A 15,731-nucleotide genomic window follows, 5' to 3' on the forward strand; every position below is an offset into this window, starting at 1 on the left:
AAATGGGCTTGTAATGCCTCCTTGAGCTCCTTGATCTCGGCTCTTACATCCACCGAATCATCCAAGCTCGCATTATTCGAGGAGGCATTTGCTTCATACCTCCCTTCTTTGATAGACTCCTCCATCTTTTCCCGCTCAGCTTCCATCCTGCCGATTCTATCCTTAAGGCACGTCTCTGCCCTCTGGAGATCATCAGAGAACGTCTGCAGCTCCTTCACCTGAGCTTCCAGTCCCGAGATCTTTCTACGGAGATCATCATTCTCATCAGGGGTGTCCTGTAGAGTCGTCTCAATCACTTGGCGTCTGTGCTCTGCATCCGCCTTATCATCCTCTAGTTTTTCCTTAACCTGGAGGAGATCCTCATAGTCTCTCTTAGTTTGTTGCAGTTCCCTATTGAATTTTTTCCGCAGTTGTTTTAGGTCTTGATCACGTCCAGAAACTTAATCCTTCAGCGCCTCCTTCTCAAGCTTCAACTGCAAAACCTCCTATTTGGTTTTGCGGAGGTCCTCCTTATTTTCCTGGAACATTTCCTTCCATTGGTTGATTTCCTCGCTGCTTTCCTCCAGTTCTTGGTCATGATTGGCCACTTCCTCTTTCAGGGCTGTCGGATCATGATCCTTTTGTCTCAGTAGATTATCCTTCTTGTAACGAATCTGAAAAACTGCATCCAACTCTTCCACCTGATCTTCATTGTTGTCTGATACTGTACCGGAGGTTGCTACTGGCAACGTCACCTCCTCTTCCCTCCTCATCTCCTCTGCTTCTAAAGGAGGATCCACACTCGGAATAAAGGCACACAGCATTGCATTTTCTTTAACTGCCCTTTCAGCAAAGGTAACAGGAGCAACTTTTTTGTGGCCCTTGCGCCTTCGACGACGAGAGGGGGACTTTCTCACCTCGTTTAACTCCTCCTGACTGAACTCTCTTTCTACTTTCGTAATGTCACTGTCAGTTGTGGGGTCTGTGTCACTCCCCCTGGTGTTGTGGACTAACAAGTCACCTCCCACTTTCACGTCAGCCCCTTCTACTGGAGCTACCCAGTTATCAATGGTCAAATTGTCATTTTTAGGCGGTACCAACACACGACCAGTAACCAACTTTGGTATTCTATGCTCCATCTCCTTCTGAGACTCCACCCCTTTTGGACAACCACACCTGTAGGGGGTACTTTAACAAAAAAAACCTCAATAGTCTTAGGACCCAGTTCACAACATCTCTTACTACCTCCTTGGGCACTCTGGGATAGTACCGGCGCTACAGGAGAACTCAAGGAATGGTCCGCTGCCACCATTCTGTAAGGTGCCAACAGCTCCTGCCGTTCCTGCGCCAAGTCCTGTTGTCGTTTCTCAAATACCTGCTGTTGTTTCTCAAATACCTGCTGCAAATCCTGTTGTTGTTTCTCAAATACCTGCTGATGTTTTTCAAATACCTGCTGCAGACACTTTAATCGCTCAACAGCTTCAGTCTCATTTGCTGCTCCCTTCACAACCATCTTTATCAGCTCCTGCATTTCTTCAGGATACTCTATTTTGTTGAAGAGCATTTGCAGCCGGTCATCTAACCCCTTCTCCATTCCGTCTGGGGATACTGCTCACACCGCTCTCCCCGTAAAAATTTTTGTGGCCCCACCAAGCCACAGCAAACCAGGTTTGAGTGCGACGACAATTTTCGTAACCCCGCCGAGTTACAGCCAGATGCTTTAATCTTCATGGCCCCGCCGAGCCACAGCAAACCAGGTTTGAGTCCGACGACAATTTTCGTAACCCCACCGAGTTACAGCCAGATGCTTTAATCTTCGTGACCCCACCAAGCCACAGCAAGATGCTTGCATCCACGTTTGTCGTCCTGTGCCGTTACCCCAATTGTAAGGTAAAGGTATTGATCATGTTGGGGGGGCACTCACTTCACCGGGTCAATTAAAGCACACAAGCCACGTTTTCCAGTAAACGAAAGTCCAGCAGTTTATTACACGTCATAAACTGCTTATAACATAGCCCATCTCAGTGGCTTACAGGAATGTTACACATGTAGCTGTGCCCGCTTGGCTTCAGATACAGACTTCAGCAAGGTACAGCATCAATGTCCATATAAAGAACCATTTTTACCTTTGCCGGGTCTTAGTTGCTTCTCTCAGCTCTGTTCTGCCACAGCTGTGGCTTTAAGGCTCCCCAGCTGTGGTCTCCAAGCCACGTGCCTTCCGGGGCTACTGGCGTCCCAAACACAGGGCTCTAGCCTCTTGCCTCACCAGGCCTCTCCAACTGTTTCAAAACCACCCGGATTTATATATCTTTCTGTGCACACAGGACCTGTGATGATGTCACACTCATGTGATCAGTCACCTGAGGGGAGGTACATGGTCAGCCAGAACACACCCCCTAGACATTTTAGCAATGTAACAAGCCGCTGCATTACAATACATATTCCGTTGGTGGATAGTGGTGGGAGGGTTGCAGCGGAGGAGCGGGGCACATGCAGTAGCCGGCTGCTGCAGCTACCATGTGTGTCCGCTGCTAAAGGGAAATGAATATTCCCTCTTCTCCACGCCCATGGGCATGGAGAAGAGGGAATATTCATTTCTCTTTAGTAGCGGACAAGGAGGAGCGCTGAGCCGCAGCTCCTGCTGACAGTGCCCGCTGCTAAAGAGAATGCATATTCACTCTTCTCCATGCCCATAGTCCCGGCGTGCAGAGGAGTGAATATGCCTGCAGCTCACATCAGCTTCTGAGAGCGCATGGCTGTGACTCCATGCGCTGCTCAGATGCTGACATGAGCTGCTGCAGCAGAACGGGTCTCAGCGCTGGAGCAGAGGTGAGGAAGGAAGGTGAGTATAAGTGTTTATTTTTTATGTGTGCAGTGAGGCCATGCATACCAGGATTTGGGGATGAGGAGGCCATGCATACCTGGATTGGGGGATGAGGAGGCCATGCATTACCAGGATTGGAGATGAGGGGTTCCATGCATACCATTATTGGAGGATGAGGGGGCCATGCATTACCAGGATTGGGGATGAGGGGGCCATGCATTACCAGGATTGGGGATGAGGGAGCCATGCATTACCAGGATTGGGGATGAGGGGGCCATGCATTACCAGGATTGGGGATGAGGGGGCCATGCATTACCAGGATTGGGGATGAGGATGCCATGCATACCAGGATTGGGGATGAGGGTGCCATGCATACCAGGATTGGGAATGAGGGGGCCATGCATACCAGGATTGGGGATGAGGGTGCCATGCTTACCAGGATTGGGAATGAGGGGGTCATGCATACCAGGATTGGGGATGAGGGTGCCATGCTTAAGAGAAATGGGGATGAGGGGGCCATGCATACCAGGATTAGGGGTGGAGGGGACCATGCATACCAGGATTGGGGATGAGGAGACCATGCATACCAGGATTGGGGATGAGGGAACAATGCGCACCAGGATGGGGAAATTTACCAGTAGCTGCTGCATTTCGCACCCTAGGCTTATACTCAAGTCAATAAGTTTTCCCAGTTTTTTGTGGTAAAATTAGGTAACTCGGCTTATACTCGAGTATATACGGTATATCAATCACAACATTTCGTGGGACTAGGAGAGAGAGGGGGCTCCCTCTCCTGTCTGATTGGTGTCATCGCGGGGGCCCGATTGTTGCCATGGCATCCCGAGTTCGTCATGAGGATCTCAGAGTCTGCCAGCGATGGTGGCCTGCTTAGACCATGCCATGAGCATGGTCTAAGAGGCTTCGGTCAGTGTAATACTGACATGTATAATGCATGCAATGCATTTATACCAGCGATCAAACTAATAAAAGTTAACGTTCCATAGAGGGACAAAGTAAAAAGTAAAAAAAAGACAGTTCTAACATTTTTTAAAATGATAAAAAAAATAAAACAAAAACAAAATGAAAAAAATATTACATTAATAAATAGGTATATTTATGTAAAAACAAAACAAAAAAGTACACATATTTGGTATCTCCTGTCCCGTCCCAAACGACCCACCCTATAAATCTGTCACACTAGTTAACCCCTTCAGTGAACACTGTAAAAAAAATCTAAAAACATGGCAAAAAACTATGCTCTTTTTTTCATCATACTGTTGAATAAAAAGTGGAATAAAAGTCGAAGGCAAATAAAAATGGTATAGCTGAAAACGTCATCTTGTCCTGCAAAAAAAGCTACCATAGCTCCATCAGCAGAGAAATAAAAAAAAGTTATAACCATCAGAATGTAGCAATGTAAAAACAATTATTTTCATATAAAATAGTTTGTGTAAAAGCAGCAAAACATAAAACATGATATGTGTGGTTTCTCTGTAATCGTACTGACCCGAAGAATAACGCTGCCTTATCACTTTTATTACATGGTGAACGGCATAAAAAGAAACCCGAAAAACAATTCCTGAATTGCTGTTTTTTGTTTATTCCACCTCACAAAAATTGGAATAGAAAGCGATCAAAAAATATGTGCAGCACGGTGGCTCAGTGGTTAGCATTGCAGCTTTGCAGCGCAGGGGTCCTGGGTTCCAATCCAACCAAGGACAACATCTGCAAGGAGTTTGTATGTTCTCCCCGTGTTTGTGTGGGTTTCCTACGGGTGCTTCAGTTTCCTCCTACATTCCAAACATACTGATAGGGAATGTAGATTGTGAGCCCCAATGGGGACAGTGCCGATAATATCTGTAAAGCGCGGTGGAATTATAAATTAGTAAAAAACAAGCCCTCACATAACTCTGTCAGCAGAAGTATAGAAAAATTATAGTTCTAAAAATATGGTGATGCAAGTTTGTGCAAAAACAAAATGCTTTTTAGTGTGTGACAGTAGCCAAATATAAAAAAAAATATATAAATCTGGTATCGCTGTAATCGCACTGACCCGGAGAATAAAGTAGTCATACAACTTATACCACACGGTGAAGAACATATAAAATAAATAAAACCAATTCTTTACCTGCTGTTGATTTGTTCATTCCCAAAGATTGCAGTAAGGCTCGACTCAGATTTATCCTGCGCTGAACGCTTACACAGGGGTTTCCGTGTAAATCTCTGAAATGCGTGATTCAGACAGATATCCCCCAACAGAATATTCCCTGTAATGAGGCAGATGGAGACATTGTGGATGTCGTCTGGCCTATGATCCGGCGGTGTCTGTCTTTTTAAGAATGCATAAAAGCGCGGTCGGCCACATTTTTGTTCACCTCTGAACAGAGGCCAGACGGAGTACAGAGTAACTCAGTTGCCCCATCATAGTGAATGAGGGGTTTAATTTGAATCATGTCATTCGGAGACTTGGATGGAAACCCTCATGTAATTGCTCAGCGTAGAGCACAGGATAAATGTGATCCAAAATGTTCCCAATTAAAGCTTCAACTCAATCTACAAAAAAAAGCATGCCTCCACTCAGATCCATCATCTGTCAATGAAAATATAAGGGGCTTCCATATTACTGGCAGTACAAAAGCTCTGGAAAAGCAGTATGCCCCCCCAAAAGAACTACAGTGAATTCTGCGCTCCCAAATCCAAATGCTCCACTCCCTTCCGAACCCCACAGTGTGCCTAAAACATATTTAGCGTCCACATGTTTGGAATTTCTGTAGCAATGAGAGCTCACTTAATTTCTGAGGTCCATGTTTCCAGAATTACGAGCTGGGCACAATGTACGGGCTCTGCAATGTATGGGGCACTACAATAGCAGATTTGCAAATATCACTCAGCAACATCCACTGCTGCTCGTTTCTGGAAAACACCCATGGAGTAAAATCATCACTACACCTGCAGATAAATTCCCAGAGGGGTGTAATTTCCAAAATAGGGACACTTGAAGGGGGATTCTGTTTTCTGGCACTTAGGGGGGTCTGTATATGGAATCCACAAACTATTCTACAATATAATTTGTTCTCCGAGAGTCAAATAGCGTTCCTTCCCTCCCGAGTCTCACCGTGTGGCTAAGCAGTACTGTACTGCCACATATGGGGTATTGCCATGTTCAGCAGAAATTGTGTGATAAATTTTGGTGTAATTTTTACCCATTTTAGTGAAAAATTGGTAATTTTCCAATGACTCTGCCCAATGTTATACAATTCTGTGAATTGCCTGAGGGTTAAAAATGCTTACTACACCCCTAGATAAATTCCTCAAGAAGTGTAATTTCCAAAATGAGGGGGTATTTCTGCTGTTTGGCATGTCAGGCTCTTCAAATGTGACATGGCATCAGCAATCTATTCCAGCCAAAATTGCTCTCCAGAATTCCATTGGCGCTCCTTCCCTTCCGAACCCTGCCGTGCGCCCATACAGTAGTTTCCCACCACATATGGGGTATCGGTGTACACAGGAGAAATCGCACAACAGATTTTGTGGTCCATTTTCTCCTGTTACCCCTGTGAAAAGGAAAAATGTATGAAACATTTTTGATGGAAAAATTTGATTTTTTATTTTTACAGTTCAACGTTATAGATTTCTGTAAAGGACCTGGGGGTTCAAGGTGCTCACCACACATCCATATAAGTTCCTTAAGGGGTGAAGTTTTCAAAATGGGTCACTTGTGGGGGAGGTTCCACTGTTTAGGCACATCAGGGGCTCTGCAAACGTGATATGGAGTCTGCTATCTATTCCAGCCAATCTTGAACTCCAAAAGTCAAGTGGTGCTCCTTCCCTTCCGAGCCCAGCCGTGTTTCCAAACAGTACTTTTCCACCATATATGGGGTATTGGCGTACTCAGGAGAAATTGCACAGCTAATTGCACAGTCCATTTTCTCCTGTTACCCTTGTGAAAATGAAAAATTTTGGGCTGAAGCAACATTTTTGCAGGAATAATGCATTTTCTCGGTAGCCTCATTGGGGGACACAGAAACCAAGGGATAGGCTGCTGCCACCTCTAGGCTGCCACTTATCATTACATCATGAATGAAAATTGGCTCCTTCCCAGCATACTATACCTCGCTTGCTAGTATCAGGCCTCCTCAGTTGTTTGTTGTCAGTTGGAGGTAGACCTGTTCCAAAGGCTTTTGACATGGTAGGTTAAGGTTTTTTAACCCTTTGCGCTTTTTGTATTTCAGATGGATCATAGGAGTAACGGTGTAACTGTGCACTCCGTTTCACCCTGCCTAGCGACAGAGAGTACAAACTGTATTGTTCAGCCTGTATACTCTCTGGTCAAAGGAGCCGGATTTTGTATCTAGACGCAGTTGGAGGTCAGATACCGTGATGGTGGTCCGTTATCCCAGTTGTTTCCCGCCCACCTGCTCTCTGTAGCCCACATGTATTCAGGACGGTATAAGTATGTTCCTCTTTGGGATTCTCTTCTCTCTACTCTTAGCTTTAGCTCATTCAGTGACAGAATTAACCAGGGTTTCTTAGACTCTAGTTACAATTGTGGAACGGTTACCAAGGGCTGCTACCGCCCCCTCTGACCGCCTCTGTGAGTGAGTCAGACCCCCCCCACTACCACACAACAGCTTTGCTGATCACAAAGGCGATCCAGGCGACCTCAGTTCAGTTCATCATCCAGATCTCTTTCTCGGGGAAGGCACATACTATCTTTCTCTTTCTCTTAGGAGTTAGATTCCCCTCAACAGTCATACCTTAGTTCAAGCTCGGAGTCTGTTCTGGATCCTTATCAGGTAGGGAAATTGAGGGAGTTTTCAGAGAGTCTGGTTTCAGCTGTGGACTTGTCTCTTGGGGTGTTGGCGGTGGCGGATCCCCTTCCCCCACTGGGACAGGATTTTCAGGCAAGATAAACACGTGGATAGATCATTTTCTAATCACAAGGAGTTTGTAGAGGTGTTGCTAAGAGCTTGGGAACACCCGGACTAACGTTTTCAAAAACATAGTCGCATGGAAGTGATGCACTCCTTTTCAGCGGAGTTTGTAACATCTTGGTCCTCTCTGTCAGTGGTGGATACAATTGTGTCCCACCCATCTAGAACCACCACCGTGCCCTTCTCTGGAGTGGCAGCTCTTAGAGATCCTACGAATAGACATATGGAGTCTATGGCCAAATCTGCCTTTGAAGCTGCAGGCTTTGCCTTGTGCCCAGCTTTTTCTGCCACTGGGTATCTAGGGAAGTTACCGTGTGGGCGAATCACCTGCGTCGGGGTATTCTTTCCGGGTCTCAAAGAGCAGAGTTGGCTGAGGTAGATAACCAGATTGTTCAAGCCGGCAGGAACATAAGTGCTCGGCTGATGCCGCAAGCAATAGTGTGGCCATCCGTCGGATTTTATGGCTGAACGCATGGAGGGCAGATCTTGTCTCAAAAAAGTCTCTAACATGTCTTTCTTTTCAGGGCTCACATCTTTTTGGGACTACATTAGACAAGATTATCACTGATGCTACAGGAGGTAGAAGCACTCTTTCACCTCAGGCCAGGGTGAACCACTCATTTTGGAGACTCCAGTTTCGCCCCCTTTGCCAATTTCCGACACCAAGTGAGGTCAGTTGTCAGGTTAGACCAAAAGCCCATCAGGGTAGAAGGAGGTCAGCCTTCAGGTCCACACCATGTGAGCAGCCTCAGAACCAGAGAGGTAAAACCCCTGGTTCCAGGGTTAAGAGAGGAACCAATGCATGAAGGGTTGCCCCCACTTGGGAATTCTTTTTGCTTGGGAGGCTATCTCCTGTCCTTCCAAGGAGTATGGTTGGAGGCGATCAGCGTTGTCTGGGTAAGAGAGGTAGGCTCTTCAGGGTACAGGATAGCGTTCTCTGCCCTTCCACCACATCGATTTTTCAGATCCCGTCCCCCATGATAAGAAACAGTTTTGAGCAAGCCATATCTTCTCTGATTCGGGCAGAACTAATTACAAAGGTTCCTCCTTCAGAACGTTTCAAAGGATTTTACTCAAATCTTTTTGTGATACCCAAAAAGAATGGTTCAGTGCAACCCATCTTAGATCTGAGGCGTCTGAACAAGTGGATTCATGTTTACCAGTTCAAGATGGAGTCTCTTAGTTCGGTCATTGCTTCCATGGAACCCAGAGAATTTCTGTTCTCAATAGATATTCAAGACACCTATCTCCTATACTCATTTATACACTCATCAGAGGTATCTTTGCGATAAACCAGGATCACTTTCATCTCATGGCCCTCCCTTTCGGCCTGGCCACGGCTCCCAGAGTATTTACAGAGGTTCTGGCACCAATCATGGCGTTGCTCCAAAGCAGCGGAATTGTGGTGATCCTTTACCTGGACGACATCCTTATCCGAGTGCCTTCTTTCTCTCAGAACTCGGAGAGCCTTCAGATCATCCTAGACTTTTTAGCTCGCTTCAGATGGATCAACAGGGCAAAGTCATCGTGGATTAAAGTACAGCGACTACGGTTCCTAGGGATGACATTCGACATGTCCCAAGTATCGGTCTTTCTTCCAGAGGAAAATAGATTAGCTCTTCAGTCCGCTATTCGGACATTGATGTGACCAGGGAAGCGTCCTCTCCGATTCTGCATTAGGGTCCTAGGCAAGCATCAGAGGAAGTCACGTTTCCACAATTTCACTCAAGGGCTCTTCAGAATGCCCTCTTGACAAGTTGGGACAGATTGATACACTCTTTGGATCGGCTTGTAATCCTTCCGTTTCACAGCCATCTCTCTCTAAGATGATGGTTAACGTTGCCTCTGTTAACGCCCCACCCAATGGCAGGTGCTGACTACGGATGCCAATCTTCAGAGATGGGGAGCGATCTTCTGCTATCTATCCATTCAAGAATCCTGGGGGGAGCCGGAGAGGCTTCTCCCGATCAATGTACTGCAACTCGGAGCAATTTGTCTGGCTCTTCTTGCATTGGCAACATCAACTTTCAGGATTGCCAGTTCGAATTCAGTCGGAAAATGCCACCGCGGGGCATACATCAATCGACAGGGCGGAACGTGAAGTCACCCCCCCCCCCCATGTCAGAAAACGCAAGGATTCTGGAGTGGGCAGAACACAGGGTACCATTGATCTCGGCAGTTCACATACACTGGGTGGACAACTGGGCAGCATATTTACTAAGCCGCCAGCAGATAGCCGTGGGGAAATGGTCTCTAAGTATTCAGCAAGATCTGCTGGCGGGGGGGCACCACGGATATCAATCTGATGGCATCCAAGCTAAACCACAAGATGCTCAGGTTTGTTGCCAGGTCTCGAGATTCTCTGGCAATCGCAGGAGACTCCTTGGCAATCCCATGGTCCCAGTTCGCTCTTCCCTATATCTTTCCTCCTCTAGCCCTTCTGTTCAGGGCATTCCTGTTATCCTTGTCACGTCGGTATAACCTCGAAGGCCCTGGTATGCAGATGTGATCAACCTATTGGCAGATGTTCCTTGGGTCCTACCGGACCGCCCCAATCTGTGTCCAGGACTGTTTTTCCACCAGAATTTACGGTCGCTCAATTTGATGCCATGGCTGTTGAGGCCACGATTTTAATAGCAACAGGTTTATCGAAACCAGTGATTTAGACCATGATGAAGGCATGAAAGCCCTCTTCATTGCTTGTCTATCGTTACCCTAGGAAGGCCTGCTTTTGGTGGTGTGAGTCTAATGACTTCACCCCAATGTCATTCTTCTTTCTCCAGTCAGGGTTAGAAGCTGGACTGGTGCTTAGTTCGCTGAAAGGTCAGGTCTCCGCTCTGGCTATTTTATTTCAGAAGGATCTGGCATCTAGACCACAGGTCAAGACTTTTTTTTGAGGAAGTGGCACATTCAAGGCCTCTGTACAGGCATCTCCTTGATTCTTGGGATCTCAATCTTGTCTTGGAGGCACTTCAGTCTCCACCTTTTGAGCCTATTAAGGAAATCTCCACTTTGTGTCTCTCCTATAAGGTAGCGTTTCTGCTAGCAATCACTTCCATCACAATAATATCGGAGTTGGCGGTTCTCTCCTATCACGCTCCTTATCTAATCCTTCACTAGGACAAGGTAGTTTTCAGCCAATTCCATTATTTTTCAAGGTGGTTTGGGCTTTTCATCTTAAAGAAATTGTCTTACCATCTTTCTGCCCTGGGTCCCCTTATCTGACTGAGGAAGCTTTAAACAAATTTAATGTCGACCAGGAGGTGCGGACCTATCTGTCCGTTACCGATCCGTTCACATGGTCAGATTCCTTGTTTATTATTCCATGGGAGTCTCGAAGGAGACTAGCTGCTTCTAAGTCGACCATTACTCGCTGAATTAGAACAGCCATTATTCAGGCGTATAGGTCAAAGGGCAGTGTTCCTACTTTTAGGGTATAGGCGAACTCTATGAGACTGGTAGGAGCTTCCTAAACAGTTCGTCACCAGGCATTGGTTCTGCAACTCTGTAAAGCAGCCACGTGGTCATCTCTGCATACCTTTACTAAGTTTTACAGGGTCCAAACTTTTACTTCTCCAGATGCAAATCTGGGCAGGAAGATACTATAGGCAGCGGTCGCTCAAATGACAGATTGAGCTACAGTGGAAAAATTTTCTGTGGTAAAATGTAATTTTTTTCCCACCCCAGGGATATCATTAATACCCTTTGGGTTCAAGGTGCTTACCACACCTCTAGATAAATTCCTTGAGGGGTGTAGTTTCCAAAATGAGGTCACTTGTGGGAGTTTTCCACTGTTTAGGCGCATCAGAGGCTCTGAAAACTTGACATGGCCAATTTTGCTCTCCAAAAGTTGAATGAATTTTTTCCCCCTCCGAGCCCTGCCATGTGCCCAAACAGTTTTCCGCCACATGTGGGGTATCTGTGTATTCAGGAGATATTGCACAACAAATAGTGCAGTCCATTTTCTCCCGTTACTCTTTTGAAAATGCAAAATTTGGGGCTTAAGCAATATTTTTGTGGGAAAAAGTAAAATTATCATTTTTTCCTTCCACATTGCTTTAATTCCGGTGAAGCCCCTAAAGGGTTAATAAACTTCTTGAATGTTGTTTTGAACACTTTGAGGAGTGCAGTTTTTAAAACGGTGTCACTTTTGGGTATTTTCTGTCATGTAGGCTCCTTAAAGTAATTTCAAATATGATGTGGTCCTTAAAAAATTGGCTTTATAAATTTTGTTTTAAAAATGAGAAATTGCCGATCAACTTTTAACCCTTCTAACTTTCTAACAAAAAAAAAAATGTTTCAAAAATGATGTTGATGTAAAGTAGACATGTGGGAAATGTTATTTATTAATTATTTTGTGTGATATAACTATTTGATTTAAGGGCATGAAAATTCAAAGTTTGAGAATTGCAAAATTTCAATATTTTCATAAACGCAAATCATATAGACCAAAATTTACCACTAACATAAAGAACAACATGTCACAAAAAAACAGTCTCAGAATCATTGGGATATGTTGAAGCGTTCCAGAGTTATTACCACATGAAGTGACACTGGTCAGAACTGAAAAAAAATTGGCCTGGTCAGGAAGGTGAAAACATGCTGGGGAGTGAAGGGGTTAAAGAGGACCGGTCACCAAGTCAAAAGTGACCAGATTTTGCTCTTATTTTATTCCTGCTGTTCCCTGAGTACGGTTTTTCTTGTCTTTTTAAAATCTGCCATATCTTCCAGATATGAGCCTTTTTGATTAGTGCTAATTTTTATGGTCTTTACTGAGGTGCCGGGGCTCGTCCCCACAGACTCTAGTGAGCCACGCCACCTTGTAAAGATCATGAAAATTAGCACTAAATAAAAAGACCCATATCTCCTGGAACCATATGGCGGATTTAAAAATAAATAAAAAAAAATACTCAGGGGGAGCAGCGGAAATAAAATAAGAGCAAAACCTGGCCACTTTTGACCTGTTGATAGGTCCTCTTTGAAGAAGCACTCTCAGCAACATTTTTTTTTCCCAGAATATCTTCTAAATGTGTATGTGATGTAGTATAAGTGCATTAACATACTTACTGATCGCCATCTACCCCCCAGCATCTGCCTTTACTCCACCTACTGCTGTTAACCACTTAAATGCTATTGTCAATCTTTGCACATGAACTGGGGTGTGCGCCGCTCCACACACCCATTGCGCCACCCACCTTCCCCGTGATGCAATTGCGGGGGCCAATAGGTTGTTATGGCAGCTGGGGGTCAGGTGAAGATGTCCGTGCTTGCCTGTATAGACCAGTCTGTGGATGAGGTTCATAGTGATTTTCACTATATATTTTTGCTATATACTATACATATAGTACAGTATATGTGATCAGATGATCGCAGTTTCCAAGGGAAATGAAAAAAAAAATGTTTTTAAAAATTCAGAACTGTAAAATGAACATTTTAAAAGCAAAACCCCCCAAAAAATAGCAAAATTGCATTTATTGCACAATTTCACCGTACTTGGAATTTTTTTTACTATTTACCCATCAATTAAATGGTAAAATGAATGGTGGTTATTCAAAACTATAACTTAATGCGCCGCAAAACCCCAAGCCCTCACACGGCTATGTGAACGGAAAAATAAAAAAGTAATTGCCTTTGAAAGATGGGGAGGAAAAAATGAAAAGCGCAAAAAAGGAAAATCACCATGTCAGGAAGGGGATATTGCATCGGCACTCCATTACATACATACATACATACATACATTTAGGAGGGATAATAGAAGAAAAATTAGCTGGGAGGGCTTATTTAAGGCTGTCTATTTGATAGCTAACAACAATATATTCTATTTTCTTCTTAGAACATGAAATGGGATATTCAATTGCTGATTGTGGAAAGTCGTTAACTGATGGATTACAACTTCTTGAACATCAAAAAACCCACATAGAGGAGAAACCGTATATCTGTTCAGAGTGCAGGCTGTGTTTTATACATCACCTTGACCTAGAGAAGCATCGAAACTTTCACAGAGAAGAAAAGCCTTTTTCATGTCTGGAGTGTGGAATGTGTTTTTTTCAGAATTCTGATCTTGTTGAGCATGAGCGAATTCACACAGTGGAGAAGCTGTTTTCATGTCAAGAGTGTGGGATATCTTTCACGCAGTTGTCATATCTTGTTAAACATCAAAAGATTCATATGAAGGAGAAGTCATTTTTATGTTCGGATTGTGGGAAATCATTTACACTTAAATTTTATCTTGAGAGACATCAGAAAATTCACACCTATGATAAGTCATTTAAATGTACAGAATGTGGAAAGTATTTTAATAAAAAGTCAGATCTTGTTGTACATCAGAGATTTCACACAGGGGAGAAGCCATATTCATGTCCAGAATGTGGGAAATGCTTTTCCCAGAAATCCGATCTATCTAAACATCAGAGGTATCACACAGGTGAGAAGCCATATTTATGCTTAGATTGCAGGAAACGTTTTTCCCAGAAATCCGATCTGGTTAAACATCGGAGAACTCATACAGGAGAGAGACCTTTTTCATGTTCAGAATGTGGGAAATGTTTCACTCAGAAATCAGTTCTGGTTCAGCACCAGAGAATTCACACAGGGGAGAAGCCATTTTCATGTACAGAGTGTGGGAAATGTTTTACACACAGATCAAATTTTATGAAACATAAGATTGTTCACACACGTTAAAGATTAAACTATAACACTTCTTATATATTTTGGTCATGGTTCACAATATCTAATGGAGGAAATGAAGTGCAATGTGTTTGGAAGTAGCTGAGCTAACACATCTTCCTTGTTGCTGTAGTTTTTACGAGATTTTCAGAGAGTTCTTCCAACCTGAAGTGTCACCTGGATTCTGCAGAATTGGTTACTGACCTGACTGTTCTTTAGCCATACACTACTCAAGTTGGTAATGTTAGGAAAGCTCTACCAAACCTCACAAACTCTCCAAAAGTATACTGTCATTTATACATGTCGACTATTTTCTGCTGCACTTAAAAATGTCACTTTTTATTAGCAATTATTTACCTGTAAATACTATTATCCAGTTTCTATTCCATCCATAGAATGGATCTCAATAAACAAACTTTTTCTACATCTTCAAAGAGGTATTCTGTCTAATCTCTATGTACCCAATTTGATTCCTTCGCGAGCCTTCAAAACAACATTTTTCTAGGGTGTTGACTTTTGTTTCCTATGGAATGTCTATCTACCTTTCCAGTCTGATTTTATTTTTATAATGTACTGAATTGTATTGGTGAGATATTTTTTACAGTGTCTGAAAATTTTACTGAATTATAACATCTATCAGGCATAACATTAAAACCCCATTTTGCAATATACAAATGAGATTTACTCCATAGAGCAATTATTCCACATAACAAAACATAAAGATAAGTAGAAAGATAGGGGCGCAATAGCGCTGTTATCCAACAACAACCAAGTAGGTAAAAAGAAAATGTGCTCACCTTTATGAGTTGTGTAATGCACAACTCATGTAAGAATTAGTAACGAAGGGCTGCAGCCAGCACAGAATCCCTAGGGGTCTTGTAGGTAGTCTGTAGTAGGATGAAGTAGGTGCCGGAAAAAAAAAATCCGCGCTCCTCCGTAGTGAAGAAATTTGACGAGAGATTGTATAATTAAACAATAGCTATGTACCTGAGGAAGTGGACGGGACGTCCACGAAACGCGTAGTAATCGTAGCTTTTAACAATAAACTACAAGATTGTTTAATTATACAATCTCTCGTCAAATTTCTTCACTACGGAGGAGCGCGGATTTTTTTTTCCGGCACCTACTTCATCCTACTACAGACAAAACATAAAGATAACAAAGGTTATGCTCGATTGTTTGCTGCTCCACCCTGCAGGCCCTTACCTGAGGGATCTAAACATATTTCATATAGATCTCTAATGCACCATGAAACAAGCGGGGTTAGCAACGGGCACTGTTATTCCAAAGAAAACCAAGTGTAGGTTTCTTCTCCTGTAACATTAACA

The 15,731-nt window shown here is 43.8% G+C and overlaps 1 protein-coding gene across 1 annotated transcript in view; it reads left to right on the plus strand.

Moving 5' to 3' along the window:
* The window catches only part of LOC141273805 (uncharacterized), a 48,381-nt gene extending 33,544 nt beyond the window's left edge, over positions 1-14,837 (plus strand). The window contains exon 14 of the mRNA XM_073686176.1: positions 13,571-14,837. Within this exon, the coding sequence (XP_073542277.1) occupies positions 13,571-14,418 (848 nt within the window). The 3' untranslated portion in view covers positions 14,419-14,837. The remainder of the gene's footprint in view (positions 1-13,570) is intronic.
* The last annotated feature ends 894 nt before the right edge of the window (positions 14,838-15,731 follow it).

This window comes from Phyllobates terribilis, unplaced genomic scaffold (assembly GCF_046119375.1).
Source record: "Phyllobates terribilis strain yellow unplaced genomic scaffold, ASM4611937v1 Scaffold_5__5_contigs__length_657084704, whole genome shotgun sequence".
Classification (NCBI taxonomy): Eukaryota; Metazoa; Chordata; class Amphibia; order Anura; family Dendrobatidae; genus Phyllobates; species Phyllobates terribilis.